The sequence below is a fragment of the Rana temporaria genome, chromosome 2, assembly GCF_905171775.1.
Source record: "Rana temporaria chromosome 2, aRanTem1.1, whole genome shotgun sequence".
Lineage (NCBI taxonomy): Eukaryota > Metazoa > Chordata > Amphibia > Anura > Ranidae > Rana > Rana temporaria.
The window spans coordinates 106732876-106757838 of NC_053490.1; the positions used below are offsets into that span (position 1 = coordinate 106732876).

At 37.6% G+C, this 24963-nt stretch overlaps 2 protein-coding genes across 2 annotated transcripts in view; both read left to right on the top strand.

The window, feature by feature from the left end:
* Positions 1–619: 619 nt before the first annotated feature.
* Positions 620–4309, top strand: HOXC12 (homeobox C12). Its single transcript, XM_040340728.1, has 2 exons — positions 620–1234; positions 2684–4309. Exons 1-2 carry the CDS (start codon positions 670–672, stop codon positions 2920–2922), a joined length of 804 nt encoding a protein of 267 aa, XP_040196662.1. The 5' UTR covers positions 620–669; the 3' UTR covers positions 2923–4309.
* Positions 4310–22524: 18215 nt separating this feature from the next.
* HOXC11 (homeobox C11) overlaps positions 22525–24963 on the top strand; it is a 3635-nt gene continuing 1196 nt past the window's right edge. The window contains exon 1 of the mRNA XM_040340727.1: positions 22525–23549. Coding sequence (XP_040196661.1) covers positions 22847–23549 — 703 coding nt within the window. The 5' untranslated portion in view covers positions 22525–22846. The remainder of the gene's footprint in view (positions 23550–24963) is intronic.

Here is a 24963-nt window from a genome sequence, read left to right on the forward strand (position 1 = left end):
AATGGATGGATGGATGAATGGATTGATTGATGGATTGATGGATGGATGGATTAATGAATGGATGGATGGATGAATTGATGGTTGGTGAGTATAGAGTATAGGCGGATACAGTAAGACACCATTAGGACTAGACACTGGCATCCTTACAACCAATGATGTCATAATGTGAACTAAACAACAACAAAACACTAGTCAAGATACTGGTTTGTTTTGACTATAGATATAGGCTATAGGCAGGTAGATTATATATACATATATATATATATATATATATATATATATATATATATATATATATATATATATTTATGTGTGTGTGTGTGTGTGTGTGTGTGTGTGTGTGTGTGTAAATTCTACCTGCCATATCTTATTGCATTCTATCTAATTAATATAATGAATTAGGATAGTATATTAGTGTGACACTCAGCACTCAGCTTTATGAAGGCACATGATGTGTAGGAGAAGGCTGGGAAGACACATGTGGGATGATCTGGGAGAAAACTTCATGTTTTGTTTTGTGTTCAGTAGCCAAGAAAGGGCGGGACTTGTCCAGGCGTCACAAGCGGCTGCCCACGTGAGCCGCCGCAGCCAATGAGGGCAAGCTGTAGCTTTGACTATGTTTAATGTCAGATGGCAATAAAGTAGAAGCTCCTGGTCAGGCCCGCGGAAATGGGAGAGCATAATCTTCTTAATCCTGGCTTTGTGGGACCTCTGGTGAATATTCACACCGGGGACACGTTTTATTTCCCAAATTTTAGAACCTCTGGGGGGCAGTTACCTGGCCTGCCCTCTCTCTCCTATCCTAGAAGGGACAATGTATGCTCTCTGCCCTGGGCATCCACAGAGCCCTGCAATGGATACCCCCAGCCCTATCTCAGCAGCCCCGTCTCCATTAACCCTTCGTTCAGCAGAGCCTGTGACCTGGCACGGGTGGAGGAGACCAAATGCTATTACCGGGAGGGGTGCCCGGAGACCCCGAGCCTGAAGAGGGAGGACCGGCTGAGGGACAACGTGCTGATGCCCCTGGACAGCTCGATTCACAATGGTATGAGCAGCAGCAGCTTCCAGAAATACGAGTACAGCGGGGCAGAGCCGGTCCCCCACGACCCACCGTCCTGCCAGTCCCTGGAGTCGGACTCCAACTCGTCACTCATCAATGACAAGGCTCAGAGCGGCGACACGGTGACAATGGCTTCCCCGACCAACCCGACCAACAACAACCTCCCTGCCACTGGTAAGAAGAGCTGTCCTCTGCATGGATCCATCTCAGGATGACTTTTATTGGAGGGGGTGGATGGGTTTACCGTTTATGTTGGGCCAGCACCGCTAGGGGTAGCACTCAAATACCTAAATGTTTTATTAGGTGATGGAGAGGAAAGAGGGAGAGGAGGGTGATAGCAATAAACATGTAAATATGCCATAAAATTAGGAAGCCTTCTATAGACACCAGCACATCACTAGCAGGCACTTGTCAAGTCATCACATCTACAGAGCCAGCATTCCTGATTGTCTATACAATCCCTTCTATGGATCCACAGACAGGAACCTGACATCAGGCTCAGCACACAAACACACCACAACAAATGTCTTTATTTTATAGAAAAACATATATATTTCAGATGAGCTTTGAAAAAATGACAGTCTGAAAATAAGGATCCTTTGTAAACTGAGCCTTTGATGCTATAGACAGAGATATTTCCTATGCCTGGTGTCTATAAAAGTAATAGGTTCTAATCGTGAGCTACAGAATAAATTAAGGGCAGGAGGATAAACATAAGTATACTCATTAAAAAGTGACAGTTGTGACGTAAAGAAAAATCAGTCACAAAGCTGAAAATAGAGTGTACTGGACTGGTTTTAAGCATATCGGTTACAAAAAAAATCAAATCATAGGGCTCAAATAAAGATCCTAAAACCTTTGTGAACTGAGCTTTTGATGCTATAGATAAATGAAACGCATTTTATACCTATGATCAAAGAACAATAAATGATAGGTGTATCATTGTGAGCTACAGAAAAGCAAAATGTTTTATACAATCTATATATATTAAGGGTAGGAGAACAAACATACGTGTCTTGATTTAAAAAAATGTGACAGTTGAGACAAATGAAATGTAAATGTACAAAAAATTAAACATGGAAGTCACAAGGCTGAAAATAGAATGCATGGGGATGGTGTTAAAGCTTTATGAAAGCTGTAAGCATATCAGTAAAAACAATTGAAAATAAGTCAAAGGGATGCAAATAAATACCCTTATCCAGAAATTGACCTATGATGCTATAAATAGATATCTTTTTTAATATGTTATCAGTAATAGATCAAAGGTGTTTTGGCATCATCGTGGGCTATAGAAATGTAACATCAGTTCTTTTTTTACACGGATAGGGGAAGGAATATAAGTATCCTCATTTTCAAAAAAAGAGTGACAGTTGAGTTAAATGAAATATGAAAAATTAGTCACAAGGCTGAAAAAAGGGTGCCTTAGGCTGGGATTAAAATCTTTGTGAATTAAGTCTGTCAGTTACATGATAACACTGTAAAACTTTGCATGTCTATAACCAATCAACACTGGTATAATATAATTAGTGATTATGGATATATATATACTTGACCATAGGTTAGTCTGATCATTATATATATATATATGTCTGGGCATTTCTGACATGTGTTCATTTTGTACAGGAGCCCCCTGGTACCCCATGCACACCAGATCCCGCAAGAAAAGGAAGCCATACTCCAAGTTTCAGCTAGCAGAACTGGAAGGAGAATTTATGGTCAATGAATTTATCACCAGACAGCGAAGGAGAGAACTGTCTGACCGGTTGAGTCTCAGTGACCAGCAGGTGAAGATTTGGTTCCAGAACCGGAGGATGAAGAAGAAGAGACTTCTCATGAGAGAGCAGGCCATGTCATTCTTCTAGACCTGTGTGGACATACATGCACAGGAATCACAGAGAGCTGGACACATGTAAAGCCTCCAGTGTCACCAGCTCCATGTCTACACAGAGGCCACCAGCTAGACTGAGGGGATGTTGGAAAGCTATGGACTGCCTAATACATTCCTTCCCATGCAGCTGCTGCAGGTCTTCTTCTCCTTGTCCTCCCGTGTTCTGTCATCATGTTTGGCTTTGTACTTATTTCAGAATCAGCAGAACTGCCAACAATATTGGTCAGTGCCCCCCCCCCCTTCCCTTTTATTAAGATGACTACCACTCTCACCCCAAATGAACTTTGTTCTGTACTTGTGGAGGGTGGTGGGGTACAGTCTGCTCTCTGTGAGTCACAACATGCAATATGTACAACAAGCTGGAGATCTCAAGCATTTCAAGGACCTTTTCCCCCCAAACTGCCCTAAATCTATCCTGCAGAAATAGTCAGAGGTGGAAAAACATGTTTTTTTATTTTTATTTCTCTGTGGGGCTGGCTGGCTCTGTTGCCTTGCACCTCTATTGACTGACAGGCGACTGGCTGTCATGCTTTGGTGCTATTTCACATAGATGTGAATGTCTATAGGGAAAGTGAAGGACCCCTGTCGTGCGATGATGGGCTTGAAGTATATTTTCCCCATCATTCATAGACTAAGGAAGTAGCATAATAATTCTATGTGTTATTGAAATAACATAACCATGCAGTATTGTATTGTATAGTCACTGCGTCTATACATTTCAGAATGTGCACATTTGCTGGTATAATTAAACGGCGAACTGTGAGCTGTTGTTTATACTCCCCAGATATATAAATATATATACAAATGCTTTTCCATGAGATTTTTCTTTATATTCATATAGGTTTATCATTATGTATGTATATATTTATTTTATCGTATTATGAGTCCTATGAGCTTTCAAAATATAGTACGTAATGAGTAATGAAGACAAAAGTGTTAAAATAAATACAGATGGCATTAAAATACGAATACCCGCCTTTCTGATAGGGAAGCCCACCATCAAGGAACAATGATCATTCAAAAAATATATTAGGTCGCAGCCATTAATGCTATCCTAAACGACAAGGGAGAATTGTAACAAGATCCTGTCAAGTTTAATTGACTCTTTAACACTATTTATACACCAAAGTAATCCTGTTTTTGTGTGAATGTTTAACGTGCTTTTTAAAGGGGAAAAGGGAGGGGGTGGAGTAATTATTAGGTTTCCTGTCATTGACGGTTTATTAAATTCAATAGACAAGAAAAATAGAAATGCAAATTGGACGAGGAATCACCATAGCATAGGATCACTTCAAGAAAGAAAGTAAGAGAAAAAAATTAAGGAAAGAAAGAAAGGAAAAAAGAGGAAGAAAAGAAAGAAAGAAAGAGATAGAAAGAAAGAAAGAAAGAAAGAAAGAAAGAAAGAAAGAAAGAAAGAAAGAAAGAAAGAAAAATAATATATAGTTAGATGAATGCCTAGGAAGATATGAAAATATTATGTAGATGTAATAACATAAGTTGCCAAAGAAAGAAAAGAAAGAAAGCACGAAATATAAAAAAAGAAAGAATATATAGTTAGACTAATGCCAAGGGAGATGTGAAAATGCTATGGAGAGGTAATAACAAGAGTTGCATAAGAAAGAAAAGAAACAATATATAGTTAGACTAATGCCAAGGAAGATGTGAAAATGTTATATAGAGGTAATAACAAGAGAAAGAAAGAAAGAAAGAAAGAAAGAAAGAAAGAAAGAAAGAAAGAAAGAAAGAAAGAAAGAAAGAAAGAAAGAAAGAAAGAAAGAAAAGATGAAAGGGGTGTCTGGGGAGATAGCAGTGTGTGGGATTTTTGTCCCCTGCAAGCTTTGCTCCATTCGTTTTATTTCAAAGGGGATTAATTTTATTGCAAACCAGCAATTTCTGGGATGTTTAAATCACCACCACGTGCTTCCCTTTACGTTCACGGTCATGGCCGGGCAGAACTGGCTAAAGGAGTCTTATTTACGATCTGTAAAGGATGGAGGCGATCCCGAGCAGGAAAAAATCCTGAATGGTACCTGCTTTTCATCAAGTTTTTTTTTCTTTCTTTTTTTTTTAGCTAGCCCACACAGCTTCATTGCTGGTCTTATAAATTATGGCAGAGAAATACAGTATTAAGGGAAATAATGGATTCTTCATTTGTAATGAACAAATCACCTTCATTACCAGCTCAGTGGCATTGCTGTGTTGCAATCCAATCCCGGGGGGATCCTATTTTTATTTTTCGTTACTGGAAGTCAAATCACTTCTGGGGATGCAATTAGATCCTGGAAGACTAATGCTGAGGCTGCAGTGCAATATCTCACTCACAAGTCTTTATCTCCATGTGTCAGTGGATGATCTTCGGTGAAAGGTGCCCACATATGAAGGGGGCACACCTTACTCCTACACCCAGCTCATCTACTATTTTATAGAAGACATTGGCAGGAAGAATAGTATCTTACACGTGCAATAGTGTGGTCAAGTGCATTCTGAATAATTTCTATCCCCTATATGTGAGAGGAAGGCAGCAATGAAACCTGCCTTGCTGTGAGCTGGGGTAAATGGCGGTGCCTGTTCATGGAGTGCTGGCCTTTGTATACCATGTGCATTCAATTTAGGGTCTTATTAAAGGATAATGTTGACACGATTCCTACCTCACTCCATGCGGTAGGGACAATAATGCTCCAGGCACGTTTGATCTATATATAGCCACGTTCATTGTGCTTAATAAGTAACAACGATGATGTACTTTATGTGATTTCAGACAATAAATACATTTATCTAATATATGGCTGCTTTCTGTTCTTCATCTGTCTCATATTCACCATGGCCTCTACTTTCGTGTAGTTTTGTGAATGATCCCCTGATTTTCAATGATTCCACAAATTTCTCAGGGAGGATGGATAGGAGCAAAGGTAGGTCCATAGTGCCCAGTTCCTAACAAAGCAGGCGAGTGACAGGTCTATTGTCCTTTGCTTAGGAGCATGTTATAGCAGAGATTAGTAAACGATATAGAACAGTAGTAGTAATAGTAATGGTGCCGAGGCCATTGTGCTGAGGTCCTACCAGTGGGTGGTTAGTAAGCCTTTGTTCACACTGTGGTAACAAAAAAATGACAAGTGATTATTATTTACAGGATCTGAACACGGTTGCATTGGGGGTTATTTACTAAAACTGGAGGGCAAAATTTGGTGCAACACTACATAGAAACCAACCAGTTTCATTGCCAAGGCTTAATTGAACAAGCTGAAGTTAGACTGGCCATACATGTTCAATTTACTTGTACAATTTCCCTTTAGATTTACCTTAAACTATGTAGTGCAGGGGCCTGCTTAATTTGATACAATTAAAATAGGTATCGGTTTGACCTCATATGATATGGTTGTTGGTAAAATCAAGGGAACTTGAATGTATGGCTAGCCTTAGGAGCTGATTGGCTACCCTGGACCAGATTCTGAATGCACCAGTTTTAGTAAATATGTCCCATTGTTTTCAATAGAGGCATTTTTAGAGGTGCGTAAACATGTGCTGTGTTCAGATCCATCAAAATCCAAAAATCTGTGTCTGAGGACATGCATATAAACACATACCAGACACAAATGCGTTCTGGTATAAAAAAAATAATACAAAAAGGACAATACCCATTTTAAAAATGTGAATATAACTGTCGCAGTACCACTGTACTAGAGATTAGTATCGTGGACCATAACACAAATTACTACTACCACAAGTACTACTACTAATAATAATATCAACCACAAGAACATGATTTGAGAGAGAGAGAATATATATATATATATATATATATATATATATATATATATATATACACACACACACACACACACACACACACACACACACACACACACAGGGAGATAGATAGATAGATAGATAGATAGATAGATAGATAGATAGATAGATAGATAGATAGATAGATAGATAGATAGATGATAAACAATCACGATCAAGTGCAGATAAAATATTTACTTAATATACACAGACGCTTTATACCAAACACACACACACACTACACCACACACACACACTACATTACATACATACATACACACACACTACACCACACGCGCACACTACACTACACTTTATACCAAACACACACTACATCACACACACTACACTTTATACCAAACACACACACATACACACTACACCACACTACATTACATACATACACACACACTACACCACACACGAGCACACACTACACCACACATGCACACTACACTACACTTTATACCAAACACACTCTACATCACACAAACTACACTTTATACCAAACACATACACACTACACCACACACGCACACATTGACACACACTACACCACACACATTACAGCACACACATATACACACACACACACATTACAGCACAGCACACACACTACATCACACACATACACACTACACACACACACACACACGCACACATTACAGCACACACACTACATCACACACATTCACACACACACTACACCACACACATTCACATTGTATAATGTTAGACCCGTGTACTGTGTACATGAGACAAGCGTTTTATCCGCCTCACCCTGACCACATCATTGGCGTCAGTGAGGACTTTTGCACCTATTAGTAATCGAGTTTGCAGCCTGGAAATTGCGGAAGATTTGGTCTGACAGTAAATGCGGGGGTCTGACACAATGGTGAGCAAGAGATGAGCGCTTTTAGCGACTATCTGAGTATCACACTTGTCATTTTATGGGGCTTTTAAGAAAGGTGGCTCAAGCCCTGTGCCTTCTGGTTAGAAGGTCGTAGTAAGTATGAGATCACCTCTATGTGAAGTGTCTGAGGGGCCTAAGTACAAGCTTTTTCCATCACTGTCTGTGCCCACTCACACCTCAGTGAATAACAGTGTGCCTCTTTTTTAATCACAGGCTCCAGAATTGGATCAATAATTCCAATATATTAGTAAATATTTTACCCCGTGCAAGTTATAGAAATCCATCTACAGTATATCTGAAGTGTAAACAATGTTTATCTGATGATCATAATTCTGGCAGCACACTGATGAGACATTTGTCGCAGCAGGGGACTAAGAGGCGCTGTAGCCCCCCCTAGCAGCCACATAGGAGAACGCCCAGCTCTGCTGATTATTGCTGTATAATGTACCGTCTGTAATGTTGCTCGATGTAAACAAGCTGACATTTTATAAATGATTCATCATTTCTTAGATTTATTGAAAGCGTAGTTATGGAGGATACAGTAAAGGTTTAATTAGCATTGTCGCAGCAAATAAAGAGAACTATTATACAGAACAAACATACTTATTACGTGACATCTAAATGGTAGATGTAAGTTTATTAAAGTGATGTCTTGCTTCCGATCTTTGATTGGGATATTTACTATGAGCCTGTCTCTATTGTAGAATTTCTTCTTTCTCTCCTCCCATTGCTCAGAAGAGAGTGGATGATAGATATTTGCCAAGCAACAGGCGCCCCCAGCTGCTTTAGCTTAAAAATACTAGCTGAGCAGAAAATTCAGAGCTGGGCTGCTTTGCTAGACAGACTTCACTCAATGGAAGACTTTCTGAAAACATACAAAAGTTTATTTTACTTTATTTCCATAAATCTATTTCCTACCAATCTGCTCCACAGTGCTGAAACTAAACAACAGTAGCGACATTCAATTACATTACACAACACACATCTATATCAGGAGACAGTTGAATGAAAAAAATAATGAAATCTGCTGAACTCATTGTGCTGTAATGGAAATAAACACAAAATATATCATTGCTCCTGGCGTAATTGCAGCGAAAGTATGGATTAAAAATAATAATGGGGCACATAGAAGAGCCAGGCTGGTCTATAGTGGGGTAGTGGGGAAATATTTTTAGGGTATTATGCGATAGCAGAGCATAGGCTTGTTGAAGCTCAGTATGATGAAGCTGTCACCATTGGAGAAGCTATTTATTATCTGAATAATTGTGGGTATAATAATGTATAATATATATATATATATATATATATATATATATATATATATATATATATATATATATATATATATATATATATATATATATATATATATATATATATATATATATATAAAATTAGGATGTGTCTATCGATATACACTTTGTAGGTGTGTACAGTATATGTGTGATCTATCTATCCATTCCAACTCATCATTATTTTTTCTGTTCCTCGAAGTAGCAATGCCCTAAGTATGAGTGCATATATTTTTAATCCATACCTAAAGATACATGTAATATAAGATAGTTCACATCGCCTATATTTTGAGAGTGCTTTCTGGTCGTGTCAATTAAGCAAGTGTGTAATACTGTTCAAGTAGTTTTTCCTTTTTATTATTTTCTTTTTGTTAACATTACTTGAGTTGGATGTAAATGATGCTGCAGGAGAGACCAGTAATGTATTTGCTGTATACAGTAATCAATGATTTCAAAGTTTATTTTTAAACTATCTGTATATGTATTATTTTAAATGGAATGAACATATGTTTTATATGAAAATGCCACATACAACAGGTTCAACATACAAAGCTATCTCACCTTAATGAGTATCCTTATTTTTAAATACGTTATTTTCAGCTGAGTCTATTGAGTTTAAAAAATTACAGTCGTGTGGCTAAATGAAAGATTATTATCCTATTGTTGAATCTTTGTGAACTGAGCCTTAAGGTATATATTTGAACACACACACACACACACATATATATATATATATATATATATATATATATATATATATATATATATATATATATATATATATATATATATATATATATATATATCATAGGTGTGCAGGGGTGCCGGGTAAAAACTATTTTTTTTAAATAATACAAAATATATATTTCATTATGTGTCTATCGATATATAACATAAATGTACTTGTCAGATCATTACATAATTGGAGTGAGCCTTCTCTCCTTTCTGAGTGAACATTTTCAACTCTTTCAGTAAATCAGGCCGTAGATGTTTGTATCTAAGAGGATTTCATTCAGGAGTGTTGCTCTAGTGACAGAACAGATTTTATTGTCCTGCACTGCGGTGTATAGCCCCCCTTTTGTCTTTCTGTGTATGATAGCATGCTTCCCAGGCTTTCAGATCTCAAACAAAGAGCTTCTCCCATCCCACAGACATGCATTTCAACTTGAAGGAGTTGTCTACCCGCCATTCATTTTAGGGGAGCCCTCGACCCTATATAAAATCTAGATAGACAGATGGGACGTCTTAAATATATAAATAGATAGATAGATAGATAGATAGATAGATAGATAGATAGATAGATAGATAGATAGATAGATAGATATAGAACTCGAATAGAAGCATCTTTTAAATTTCAAGTCAAGAAAATGAATATTAGTATGCTAAAAATAAGAAAATACACAGAGGTAGAGTTTTAGAAACATAGAAGAATTGGGGGGGGGGGGGGCGACGACTATGGATTGTTTCATACATCAATCTCTGTCTGTCGATTTATTTATATGTTATTTCTTTCTTTCTTTTTTTTCTTTCTCAGACCCTCCTTCTATTCATCCATCAGATCTCCCTCCTTCATATAGCAGTGTCCCCTCCTGAGGAGCTAGCCTAGGACACACTGGAAGATACTTTAGTTTGGAAAATAGGACTCCTAGTGGGTGAAATGGGTCAGCACATTCCACACTCTCTTCTATGAGACTGGCCTTCCTCCCAGTGACTCTCATGAATAATGTGCTTCTATTTTAATATTTCTCTTTTACATCATACATAGTTTATGCCAGCTCTAAACAATTAATAACAGCGCCTGTTATCTTGGATAACACTTGGGATATTTGGAGTGGGCGCTATTAAATACAACAATAAATAATTGGAAAGCAATGTTCTAATGTATCTATTTTGGGATGGAGACCTTGTTTTGCATTAGATAAATTACACTGTGCTGGATTTTATATTCATTTTGGCACACCATTGGGATGACACATACATGGACATGTGGATGATTGTAGTGTAGTATTAATACTCCTCGTACTAAATATATTCCTTAGTAACCATAATCATACAACTGTGCGAACTTGTTGGGTCACCTCTCAGCACTCCTGCATGTGACTGCATGTGACATAGACACACATATATATATATATATATATATATATATATATATATATATATATATATATATATATATATATATATATATATATATATATATATATATATATATATATATGTGTGTGTGTGTGTGTTCAAATATATACCTTAAGGCTCAGTTCACAAAGATTCAACAATAGGATAATAATCTTTCATTTAGCCACACGACTGTAATTTTTTAAACTCAATAGACTCAGCTGAAAATAACGTATTTAAAAATAAGGATACTCATTAAGGTGAGATAGCTTTGTATGTTGAACCTGTTGTATGTGGCATTTTCATATAAAACATATGTTCATTCCATTTAAAATAATACATATACAGATAGTTTAAAAATAAACTTTGAAATCATTGATTACTGTATACAGCAAATACATTACTGGTCTCTCCTGCAGCATCATTTACATCCAACTCAAGTAATGTTGCCCTTAAAGAAATAGCTTCTCCCTTACAGCATAATCTATTTATATCGGACGACCATTCCGCCCCCCCCCCCCCCCAGTTTCTTTCTCAAACAGAAACATCATAGTTGGGGGAGCAGAGAAGGGGGGCGGCTCGCACCCCCATCTGGGGACTCTGCTGAAAGCAATGGCGATCAGAAAGGCGTAATAACTTATAATGAAACTAGAAGATCGTCGCCAAATCCAAGCAATATCGGAAGACTGGCATCTAATGTCTATGAGCATTGGATGACCCCCGACCCCACGCATTGTTGCCTGCCTGTGAGAACAGTCCATAGAGCGCTGCCTGCTTTAAATCTTCTTATCAAGATTTCTAGAGATTTTAATGCAACTTTGCGATCAACTGCAATATTGTCAAGTCTTCTGTGCAAAATAGAAAATATATGAAGGCCCATACTTCTTACTACAGGCACATTTTTCTGAGAAATTCATATACTGCCTGAAAGCACCTAAAATACTTCATTTCCAAAGCACAAGGAACGTGACTATATATGTCAAGATCAAACGTGGCTAAAGCATTAGTCCCTACCGCAACGCCAGAGGTAGGAATCGTGTCAACATTATCCTTTATTAAGACCTTAATTGAATGCACATGGTGCAGCAAGACCACCACCCAATGGACAGGCACAGACATTTACCCAGCGCACACCAGAAAAAATATATAATAGCCAAGAAAGATAAGTATAACTTTAACAAAAAAAATAATAAATAAAATAGAAATATTAAATAAATGTGTGTGTGTGTGTATATATATATATATATATATATATATATATATATATATATATATATATATATATATATATATATATATATATATATATATATATATATATTGATAGATAGATAGATAGATAGATATATAGCTATATATATAGATATATCTATAGCTATAGATATATGTCTATTTATAGAACTATATATATATATATATATATATATATATATATATATATATATATATATATATATATATATATATATATATATATATATATAAGATATATATATATATAAGATATATATATATTTGTAGCTATTATTATAAAACTGAATGGTATCCCATACGCACACACCTATATATTTGTATATATTATCATAACATGAATGGTATGCCATATTCACCTAATATAGATAGATAGAAAGATAGATAGATATAGAGAGATATATCTCTATATATCTATCTATCTATCTATCTATCTATCTATCTATCTATCTATCTATCTATCTATCTATCTATCTATATATATCTATCTATCTATATATCTATCTATCTATCTATCTATCTATCTATCTATCTAAATAATGATAGATAGATAGATAGATGGATAGATAGATAGATAGATAGATAGATAGATAGATAGATAGATAGATAGATAGATAGATAGATAGATAGATAGATAGATAGATAGATAGATAGATGGATATGACACAGATAAAAGAATACCATTCAAACATGTGTTACGTGTTACTTTTGAATAGTAAGGAATAACCACCATGTTGTTGTTATTATTATTATTAGTAGTAGTGATGTTGCTGTTATTGTTTTATTGTTAGTTGTGTTTTTTATTTTTGTAAGTAGATACATGTGTAGATAACTGTTCACTTGTCTAACTGATACTGGTAATTGTGAGCTCAAGTAATGTTAAATAATACATTAGATATATTCCTATGCTCATAGAATTATACATATTACTTTAGATACTGGATGTAAAAAGGGTGATTTAAATGCTGCAGATTATTTTGGCAATTCGGTTGGTTGATAATATATGAAACTTTGTGAGTTTCATAGAAAAATCTGTTCACACAGACATGTAATATGCCTCCCTCCAATCACACCAGATCACATTTACTTTGGGTTCATATTGTGTTTGATGCTTTTTTTTGTTGCTCCTTAGACGCAATCTGATGCCGAGTCCATTTGAAGGACCCCTAACAAAAAGGTACATTGTACAGGAGGAAGCTGTTTTCCTGGTGCAGACACGTGAAATGACTGGCTGGGAAGAAGGGATTATTGTTTTATTTTTCTTTATCCCTGACTACAAATTCCACTCCCATTCTCTCCTTCGCAAAAGTATTCCGGATGTGGCAGATCAGCCCACCCCTTGAGATCTGGCATACATTAGCTCTCCTAGCTTTCCATTTCTCCCTTGCACTCCCCCATCATAAAGGAGCAGCAATTTCCCTGCTCCTATCCCCCCCCCCAAAAAAAAAAAGTTTGGCCATGTCAAGCCTTGATTTCAGCAGCCACATAGAAATAAGCATTAGATGCACCAATCTAACACCTCTCTAAAAGCTGTTTAGTGGTTTACAAGTCTGAGGATCTGCTAATCTTGTCAGCCTGCTGTCTACTTGTGTTTACAACTGTCTGTCTGGGTGGGAGGAGCACAGCTGCAAAGTGAAGGTCAAGTTAGCATCCTGCCTTATATGGCTTGCCATGGTCCTCCATTTTCACCCCTTTGTCACAACAAGGCTAAAGGGGAAATGCTCCTTTAATTCTGGTAAACACAGCCATAAGCTTCTATTGCCTAGCCCACTTTTTTTTTTGCACGAGCTGGATTGGGGGCTGTGGAGAGGCTATGGGGATGGGAGATCTGGTTTTGTGGATAGTCTTCCTTCGAGAATTTCTTTCAGCAAGCTGAATACATCCCGTCTGCTTCTGGAGGAAAGGATGTTAACGTCACAAAAGAAAAAAAGCCCAATTAGGCAGTATGTGAGCAGTGCAGTGTCCCCTGCAGAAAACAATGCAGAGCAATCGGTAAGGCAAATGCATACACTATGTGCTCTTCTCGTTTGTGTCTTCAATCTAAAAAGCAATATATTGAGGTGGCATAGTGAGGGGTGATCACCCAACACATAGCGCTTTCTGCAGCACGCACACCTCTCTCTCTCCTTGGAAACAGACATATTGATGAATACTAATACTTTCCCCAGTCCCTAAGCTGTCAATGCTCCATGCTGTTATCGATTTGATCACAGATCCAGAGAAAGACTGTTTATGGTAATGTGTTGGGCCTCTTTGACAGATGGTAGAGGATGTCTGAGTAGAAATATTTTATTATTTTTATTTTTTAAATGATCTGTTATTTATTCTATAGAGCATATCCTTCTGGTAGCTTTGTATTAATATAGCAATTGGCCCTACACCTATGAGTTAATCTTTACTATACCCTTTACTAATCCGATTACATATGGCATGAATCCCCCTTTACTAAATAGCAGGCAGGCTAGCTTGTATGAAATCAATGGCTGCTTGATTTCATTTTAAACAGGGGAGGTAGGTTTAAAGTGGCCTGTTCTTCAAGGGAAGCATTGTTAGACGGGGTATGGCTTGTCTGTCTTGTACATGGTATTAATGAACAGATCTGGCCCGGACAGTCTCTAAAGCTGCACTTAATCTATACAATCTGTGCCGGAATATCCCGCTCTCTCCAGATGTGTTGCTGAAGTTCTTGCATTACAGTCATTGCTCTATATGAAATATGTGCATTGGTTCCCATCGTTGGTGGATTGGCCACAAAGGGCCAGCTCGGTTTAGTCTATGGGAAGCTCGATTGGCAGGAAGGGGCCTGGGCTAGGGCCCATTTATTAATCAGCACCTATTCTTGTTGTTGGTACTCTAGATATCAGTTGTAGAAGCTTTCTACTTCTGATTGACTTTTATTTTCCCCTGTAGCCACGAGAATTATTTTGGATTCTATGATGCCATCGCAAGCTATATTAGGAATTTGGGAACTGTGCCATTATCTATAATTTGTTAAACATGCCGTTGTGTACTTAAGGCAGCAAAAGGCTTTCTGGGTGCTGGAGAGCTATACTAGCATGGTAACCCATAGCCGGGAGTGCTTGCCCACCTAGTAAAAAGTCAAGCTTCAGCTGTATTTTAAAAAGTTGCACTATTCATTTGTTCATTGATATATATTTTTTATTATTCTTCATGAATGACGTTTATACCAACACATTGGGTCAATAAGCGTGTTTGTACACATGCGGTGCGTTTAGAAGAGTTTAGCGTTTTTTCTGCCAGTAGGCGTACCTCAAAAACGCAAGCCACAAGGGTTTTGTTCCTGCCTGTAGGCGCTGATCCTAAAATATGCCTCCAAACGTTAATGTGCATGGACACATAGGATAACATGAGCTGCTTCTACAGACAAAACACACAATACATAAAAGGATAGGTGTTTATTTCTGAATTATAGAAAAATGCTAAAGATTTGTCTCAACTAACCCCACCAAATGCACAACAGCTATCCTTTCAGCTGCTGACACTTTTCAGCGATGGCCTAAATATTTCATACCTTGTGATATACAATAGACTATGGAAATCACACGTATTGAAATGTAGAATCAGTTGCAGATAATTATTTTGATCAGCTTTGTCAAGAAAATTGAATTGAACAGAAGGATTTGAGTAGTTGAGCACATTATTGGAGTTTACACTTTGTGATTATTTTACTTCATGGTATTGTGTTAATGGCTTCGACTTGTCCCTATCAGTTCTATAAAAAAATAAAAATAATAAGACAACAAATGTAAAACTGTTGGGGGGGGGGGGAGTAGATGATATATTATAAAAAGAGCAGATTTGACTACAGCGAAGAGCCCCAGTCTAGCTGTGAGACTGTCTCCATGGTGTGATCCATTTGTCCTCCAAGAAATGTTACTTTAATTGAAGCAACTAATTCAGTGGCCGATTCATTGGAGATATTTAAACAGTTTTATTAAATAGTTTTCCACTACTCACAATATTTACGTTAGCGTCTTTAATGAGAACTGTCAGGAGGATTAGCTGATAACTGCCATTTTTTTTACAGTTTGTTTATTTTATCATTTATTAATTAAAGAACATTGCGACACTTTGCTCCGCCCATCAGGCAAATAAATTAGTGACAATTATACCTTGGAAATGAGGACTGCTTCTTGTACTGTTGGGGTATAATTTTCTGCGTTATCTTAATGATTCCATGTGGTATTGAACTTGGGAGTCATAGATCCTCCTATAAACATGATTCTTACTTTCTTCTATAATCTCTCTTTGTCCCTACCTCCCCTGCTTTTCTTTAAATTTTCTTGTTCCCTCTTTTTTCTTTCTTTCTTTCTTTCTTTCTTTCTTTCTTTCTTTCTTTCTTTCTTTCTTTCTTTCTTTCTTTCTTTCTTTCTTTCTTTCTTTATTTTCCTTTCTTTTGTCTCTCCCCCTCTGTCTCTCTCTCCCCCTTCTCCTTCTCCCTTTCTCTCTCCCTCTGTCTCTGTGTCTCTCCCCCTCTGTCTCTCTCTCTTCCCCTCTAACTCTGTCTTTCTCTCTCTCTCCCTTTCCCCCTCTGTCTCTTCTCGCCCCCCCCCCCTCTCCCCCCCCTCTCTCCCATAGTCTTTCTATCTCTATCCTTCGTTCCCCTCCCTTCCTTCCTTTATTTTTACCCCCTTCACCCTCTTTTTAAACGTCCCCATACCTATATCATTGTTAATAATGTGTGTAATCAGGCATTCTATAGAATGCTTAGGCAAAATAGGGAATTTCACACATTGACTGTACTATACAAGTCCATTACGAGCAATTTAAAAACACGAGTATATATAACGCATATATATATATATATATATATATATATATATATATATGCGTTATATATTTATATATATATGTATATATATATATATATATGTACACACATGTACACACACATATATATATATATATATATATATATATATATATATGTGTGTGTGTGTGTGTGTGTACATATATATATATATATACATATATATATATATATATATATATATATACACATATACATATGTGCGTTATACTCGTGTTTTGAAATAGCTCATAATGTACTTGTATATTACAGGCAATGTGTGAAATTTACTATTTAGACACATTGATATATATATATATATATATATATATATATATATATATATATATATATATATATATATATATATATATATATTCCTACTTGATCTATTTCCCCACTTCCCCACTGTACACCACTGCCCTTTTTTCATCTCCACCTAAATAAGTATATGTACATTTCTTCTGGTCATAGTAATAATCGTTTCTAAGATTCCCAGTCTATTAGCAAGTACCTCAACTCTGATTGCCTTACATGCAACCACCCACACTTTCTGTTAATCCTCTCCCCTCCCCACATCAGTCTCTCAGCCTTCTATTCTTTCTTATCACCTACCAGCCCCCCCCCCCCTTTCCCCTTCTTCATCCCCACCATTTTTTTTCCTTGCTGACCCAATTTACCCCAGGTTAGTTTTTTTCCCTCTCTTTCTATCTTTCTCCTTTTTTTACTCTCCTTGCCCACTTTTTTTTTAGATCCATTTAAATGTATCTCAGCCTTTGGGGGACATTAATATTTTCTACACGTATGCCACTTGTGGCTACTCTGCTGCAATTCTGGTTTTCTTTTACACTCTGGCGGTATTTAGTAATCTTTGTTTATGGCTGCGGGATGCAGTTGTTTTGATGTGCCCAAGACTCATACTTAGGAAGTAATTACGGTACTGGATTGGTGAGGGAAACATCTACTTAAAAGCATCTCACAGACAAGCAATAAAACGGAAGAATGTTGCAGACAGAGTTGCTGGATAGTGAAAATTAGAAATATTTACTAACAGGTCTTTTTTTTCGCCTGCAGTGCTGGAGTTGTATACCAGAGTAGAATGCAGCAAACCGGTCTGGACAGGGAGATGAGCTATGCAATCATTACAAAGCCTTGACTGCACCAGTTGCACCCATGACGGCATTAGGAGATTGGGAAATGCATGATATGGCCATGCCCTACATAGTTTTTATTTAGACTAACGGAGTGGAATTATATATATATGTGTATATATATATATATATATATATATATATATATATATATATATATATATATATATATATATATATATATACACACACACACACACAACCCTGTTTTTGGGACTTGCTTGGTACTTTTTTGCTCTCTACTCCTATATACAGGCATATTCCATTTTAAGTACTAATTGGGGTTTATGTACTAAAGCTGGAAAGCGCAAAATCAAGCTCACTTCTGAATAGAAACCAATGAGCTTCTAACCCCAGCTTGTTCAATTAAGTTTTGGTAATAAAACCTCGAAGCTCATTGGTTTCTATGCAGAAGTGAGCCTGATTTGCGCTTTCCAGCTTTAGTAAATAAACCCCATTGTGTACTTAAAAGTGGGGTATGCCTGTATGCATCAAATTATTACTCACAAGAAAAATATAAAGGATTTGCTTACTCTCCCTCTTCTATCGCCCCCTTCTATCTCTCCCCCCTTCCCTCTCCCCTCTCTATTCCCCTTCTCCCTCTCTCCCCCCCTTCTCCCTCCCCCTTCTCTCTCTCCCCCCTTCCCTCTCCCCTCTCTATTCCCCTTCTCTCTCTCTCCCCCCTTCCCTCTCCCCTCTCTCTTCCCCTTCTCTCTCTCTCCCCCCTTATCCCTCCCCCTTCTCTCTCTCTCTCTCTCTCTCTCCCCCCTTCTCTCTCCCCCTTCTATCTCTCTCTCCCCATTCCATCTCCCCACTTCGTTCTCTCTTTCTACCACTCTTCACAGGAGTAGGGTATGATATTTTCTGGCACAAAAAGTCAAAAAAATGTAACGATAGATAGATAGATAGATAGATAGATAGATAGATAGATAGATAGATAGATAGATAGATAGATAGAGAGGGAGATAGATAGATAGATAGATAGATAGATAGATAGATAGATAGATAGATAGATAGATAGATAGATAGATAGATTTCGGACAAACGCAGTATTTTTTTTCTTATTAAAAGACACATTAGCAAGACTAATATTATATAAAATACATCAAAAGACCTATTTTTTTTTAAATAATCTAACAAGTGAATTTCTGACTGAAAAAATAGTATAGTTACTTTAGGAATCGATACATACAATACAGCACATAGCACCTGCCTCAAATTAATATTCATTCCTATATCATGTTACTCTGATGTTGTTTTTACCTGAATCTATACTATTGTGTCTACATAGGTTCATAAGACAATAGTTTGAGGACATCCATGCAAACGCTGCTAAACTGCGGGCTCAGAGGAGTAGCTCAGAACATTCCCACAATATCTTATTTTCTTGGTACTTAAAAGATGAAATTCACAAGGCACAATAGGGAGAAGGCTATGGTGGCTAAACATTTGATTTTATATGCCTGTGTGTCTCCAGTGTGCACTTGGGCTATAGCTGTGTTACTTTGTCTTGGGGGGTTGGGGAGCCTAAAGAAAATCCCAGACTGCTGCTCTATTCAAGGTTTTATGATGGTCAGGAAATTGACATTGGTCAAATTCAAGTGCTCTGACTCCCCAGCTGTCTCTACAGCAAACGTTGCAGTCAGCTCTGAAATCTTTTACTCTAACGTGGTTTAGCAGCATAGCATAGGTCAACCAGCCTAAGTGATCACTTATAATGTAAGGTACCATTCTACTACAGCCATTACTGGGAAACATCAATACACACTAAAAGCATGGTGGAATGGCAGGCTGAAACTGGCAGCTATTGTTCTGTCTGGTGTTCTTTCTTTCTTTCTTTCTTTCTTTCTTTCTTTCTTTCTTTCTTTCTTTCTTTCTTTCTTTCTTTCTTTCTTTCTTTCTTTCTTTCTTTCTTATTTTCCTTTTTATTTATTTCTTTCCTTCCTGCTTTCTTCTTCTTTCTTTCTTCCATTAAAGGGAACTCTTGTTATTGCCTCTACACTACATGACATTTTTCATATCCTTCCAGGCAGTAGTCTAACTATATATCACAGATTCAAATGTATATATATATATATATATATATATATATATATATATATATATATATATATATATATATATATATATATATATATATATATATATATATATATATATATATATATGACATGATGTACGCCTAAGCTCACAAGTAGATAAGTATTATGTTCGATATTGTGGCTGCCTGTGTTGTAATGGATGTGGGACTAAAGGAAGTAACGACTACCATAAACAATAGCTTAAGGTTATTAGTTTGTATCAGGTCTATGAAATGCCAAGTAAAAGCACAAGTGACACTTTAATTAAAAGTTGTGCGCTGCGGGCTACTTTCTCAGCGTAAAACAGGTAAATTGCAACCCTAATAATAAAGATGATTTTTGCGAGATGGAATCAGGGTTGTTGATTTGGTGGTTCTGCGTGAATTATGTTTCCAACAGGATGTTTATATTCTGGATATGACACAATTTGATGATAAAAAAAATGGAATTACTTTGTAATTTTGTTAAGTATAAATTCCCACTCGGTACAACCCGCCTTGCCCATCGCTGTCTGTTTTATGACTCATAATTTTATTTGTTTTTATTCAATATTAGCATTCAGAATCTATAAATGACCGAGCGTTAGGAGTGTTTTTTTTTTATCAGTGTAATTTTTGTTATTGTGTAATTTGAAAAATATGGAGAAATTATATTTATGAGATAGAATGCCCTTTATTGAAGCTGGAGGTAGATGATTCATTATTTCTATGTATGTATGTATGTATGTATGTATCTGTCTATCTGTCTGTCTATCTATCTATCTATCTATCTATCTATCTATCTATCTATCTATCTATCTATCTTCGGCTTGATTTTTTTAAAGAGTAAAGCGCACATAAGGAAAGGGTATATACTCGTAGATAAGTGATATTTGCCAATAGTTAGAACTATTGGGAGGACTGGTGCAAACTATTGTCAAATAAATGACAAACACGTTAACGCCCTGTAAAGTGTATCAAAGAGAATTTTTAATAAAACCTAGGATAAACCTAGACGAAAGGACCCATATTCCAACAGCCAATCGGTTCAATGGAGAACATTCTCTGGGTTGAATTTCTCCCAATCCGATTGGCGGATTGAAGGGAAGCTAAGGTCACTTGTCTGGCGAGCCATTAAAAAAAAAATCATATGAGCAGAACTTTATTAATTATATTTTTTATTGTGTTTAAAAAATCGTGCATTCAGTGGACGCAATACTAATAAAAAAACAATTAAACATGTATAAAGCTGTGAAATGGTTGGAGACAGGCCTCAAGGGGAAGACATACACATATATATGTGTCTTTCCTACTTGGAAAAGAGCTACTTAGCAGCCCTGCGTATTTTCAATTTTCTTGAATTATGTGTTAAAAATGTTCCATGATGGCTTTTTTTTACTTTAAGCTAGTACTCCATTATAGCAATAGAACCTCATTTTTTTCTCTGCAGTGCCATGCAGACAAGTCTCTATAAGAACTGATTGTTCTTAATATGGGCAGAGAGCTTGGTCCTGCTAGCTGTCTGGCTTTACAATATCATTAATTTTACCACACAGAGAGTGGCCAAGGTAGTTTTCCAATAAGGCTTAGCTGCTTTACAAGTGCCTGTAATGTGACTGGACAAGAGCTGCCCCGGTCTCCTTCTAGGTGTGGGATGAACTTTGTGTCCCCGCATTTTGTCATGCTAAGCCTGGCTTATCATAAAGGTCCCATACCTCCAGTGAGCTGATTTATTCTATAGCTGACATAAAACAATATCTACAAGGAGGCAATTAGTTATTGAAAGAAGCATGTTAATTACCTTCATATTGGGCATATAACCCCCCCCCCCTCTCCCCTCCTATATGTAACATCAATAATATACAGATGTATAGGCTCTGTGCTTAAGCTGGATTTTACAAATGTTTAAAGACTTGCTGACCCCAAAACCTGTATTGCCCCCCAGCCATTGCATTTGATCTGTCCAGAAGAAAAAACATCTTTGCAATGTGTCCCCCTCAAAGTTGAAGCATTAGGTGGGAAAAATAAGAGTTGACCTATTTCTAGTGAGTGCAAATCCCCGTGACAGGGGAGCAAAATCTAGAAAGCAGAGACCAAATTGCAAACTTCAAAACCCCCCCCCCCCCACACACACACACACCCAACCAACCCCCCCCCCCCTTTCTCCTTCCACAGCCACCCCCTGAAATGATCCTTACTATGCCTTTCCTTCTCAATGCACACAAGGGGAGTGCCTAAAAGAGAGAAAAAAAATGAATACAAATCTGCAATTGATTTTCATAATGTTTCTGCGGTGTTTGAAAACCAATCGTTTTTGAACCTCTCTCAGATCTTACCTAAGTGAACCCTCCTACGCTTCTAAGTGCTCGCAACTGATATATGGCGATATCTACTTGGGCATCACGTGCTCCTGGGGAGAGACTAAGACGGACAGCGCGTCATCCAGCCTTCCCAAATTTTTCCCCCTCTGCAGATCGCCTCCAAAACATCTATCTATAGAAGCCAGAAAGGGAGAAAGATGTTTAACTCGGTCAACCTGAGCAACTTTTGTTCGCAATCGCGCAAGGAGAGGAGTACAGAATTTGGAGACCGGGGAGGCTGCGCTTCCAACCTGTACCTCCCCAGCTGCACTTATTATGTCCCTGAATTCTCCACTGTGTCCTCCTTCTTGCCCCAGGCCCCTTCCAGGCAGATCTCTTACCCCTATTCCACCAACCTCTCCCAGCCTGTACGGGAGGTCTCCTATGGACTAGACCCCTCCAGTAAATGGCACCCTAGAAGCAATTACGCCTCCTGCTACCCTGCAGCTGAGGATCTCATGCACAGAGAGTGCCTCCCTCCTTCTTCCAGCATGACCGAAATGCTAATGAAAAACGAAAGCGTGTACAGCCACCACCATCACCACCACCACCATCACCACCCCAACGCCAACCACCCCTCCACAGGATTCTACACCAGCATGAGCAAGAACACAGTGCTGCCCCAGGGATTTGACCGCTTCTTTGACAATGGCTACTGTGGGACTGACCCACAGGCTGAGGATGGTGCCCCCACCAAGAACGACGCCAAGCTGGACACTGACCCCCAGGCTGGTGCTCTGTCAAGCGGAGCTGAGCCAGGGCTGGACCCGGAAGATGAGGAGGAGAACACCAACCCTGGATCTTCAGCCTCATCCTCCTCTGTCACCAACAAGGAGACCAGCAAAGGCAGCAACAACTCCAGTAGGTAGAGCTGTGTGAGCCATGTCCTAGGAGCAGGGGAGGTGCACAGGGGGGTGAGCCCGGCGTTTTGTCGGTCACATTTTATGTGGAGTTTTATAAGCATTCAAAGGATTTTATTAAACCTACAAAAACTCTTTCTTCCAACGAGAGGGGGGGATTTTACGATGGGAAAGCTCTTTGGGGGAGAGAGAGAGAAAGAGCAAAGAGAGAAGCTGTAGTAGACAGAGACAAGGAACACACAGACAAGCAGATCTCCATTGATGGAGATGCAATTTAAGGATGGGGTTTTGCCAGGCTTCAGATGGAAAGGCTGAGGAGCTAACGCTTCACTTTGATCATGAACTTTAGGGGCATTTTAGACGGTTTTGTTTGTGCTCTGTGGAGGTGAAAGGCAATTGGGCAGAACGTAACCTTGGCAGTTTCCTGTGCCTGCATTTCACAGCCCTTTCCTGCTGAGTTCCCCATTCAGGCATTTTTCTTTTCTCGTAAAAATCTTCTTTTTTTATTCAGCACATAGTATAGCCTAGACAAGGCTCCTTTATTGCCTCTGCGTCAGTTTAAAGCATGGGGCTCTTGAATGTGCTTTTAGCTTGTGTTTGTTTCTGCATTCTACTAACAAAGATACAATTCCACTACATTAAGATGATTGCACATTTTCTGGGCCAGTATCAACCTTTATTTCCCCTATATTTTACTCTTTAATGCCACTGTCTCTATATTGCATGATGGCCATAATCTGCCCATACTACTATAGTGCACCCAGTTCTTGACCATGCTAACTTTCACAAGCAAAGATAAAAACAAAATAACAATTTTTGGTGTATGGAGAGGTATTATGTGCCTGTGAGTGCTCGATGTGATTATACAATTATATTCCTGGAAAGCAAAGTCTGCTTTAATTGTATTGTAGGGCAACACAGAGACTACTCTACTGTATTATCTGTGCAATTTGTCAGTGTGTGTATGTGTGTGTGTACAATGTACACACACAGGCATACAGATATCCTGATCTTATCTTTATCTATATTATATACTCATTTTATAATATGTATATAATTATGTGTAAGACTATGTATATATATATATATATATATATATATATATATATATATATATATATATATATATATATATATATATATATATATATATATATATATATACACAGGCATACCCCACGTTTAAGTACACAATGGGGTTTATTTACTAAAGCTGCAAAGTGCAAAATCAGGCTCACTTCTGCATAGAAACCAATGAGCTTCCAGGTTTTATTTCCAAAACTTAATTGAACAAGCTGGGGTTAGAAGCTCATTGGTTTCTATGCAGAAGTGAGCCTGATTTTGCACACTTTGCAGCTTTAGTACATAAACCCCAATTAGTACTTAAAAGGGGGTATGCCTGTATGTGTATATAT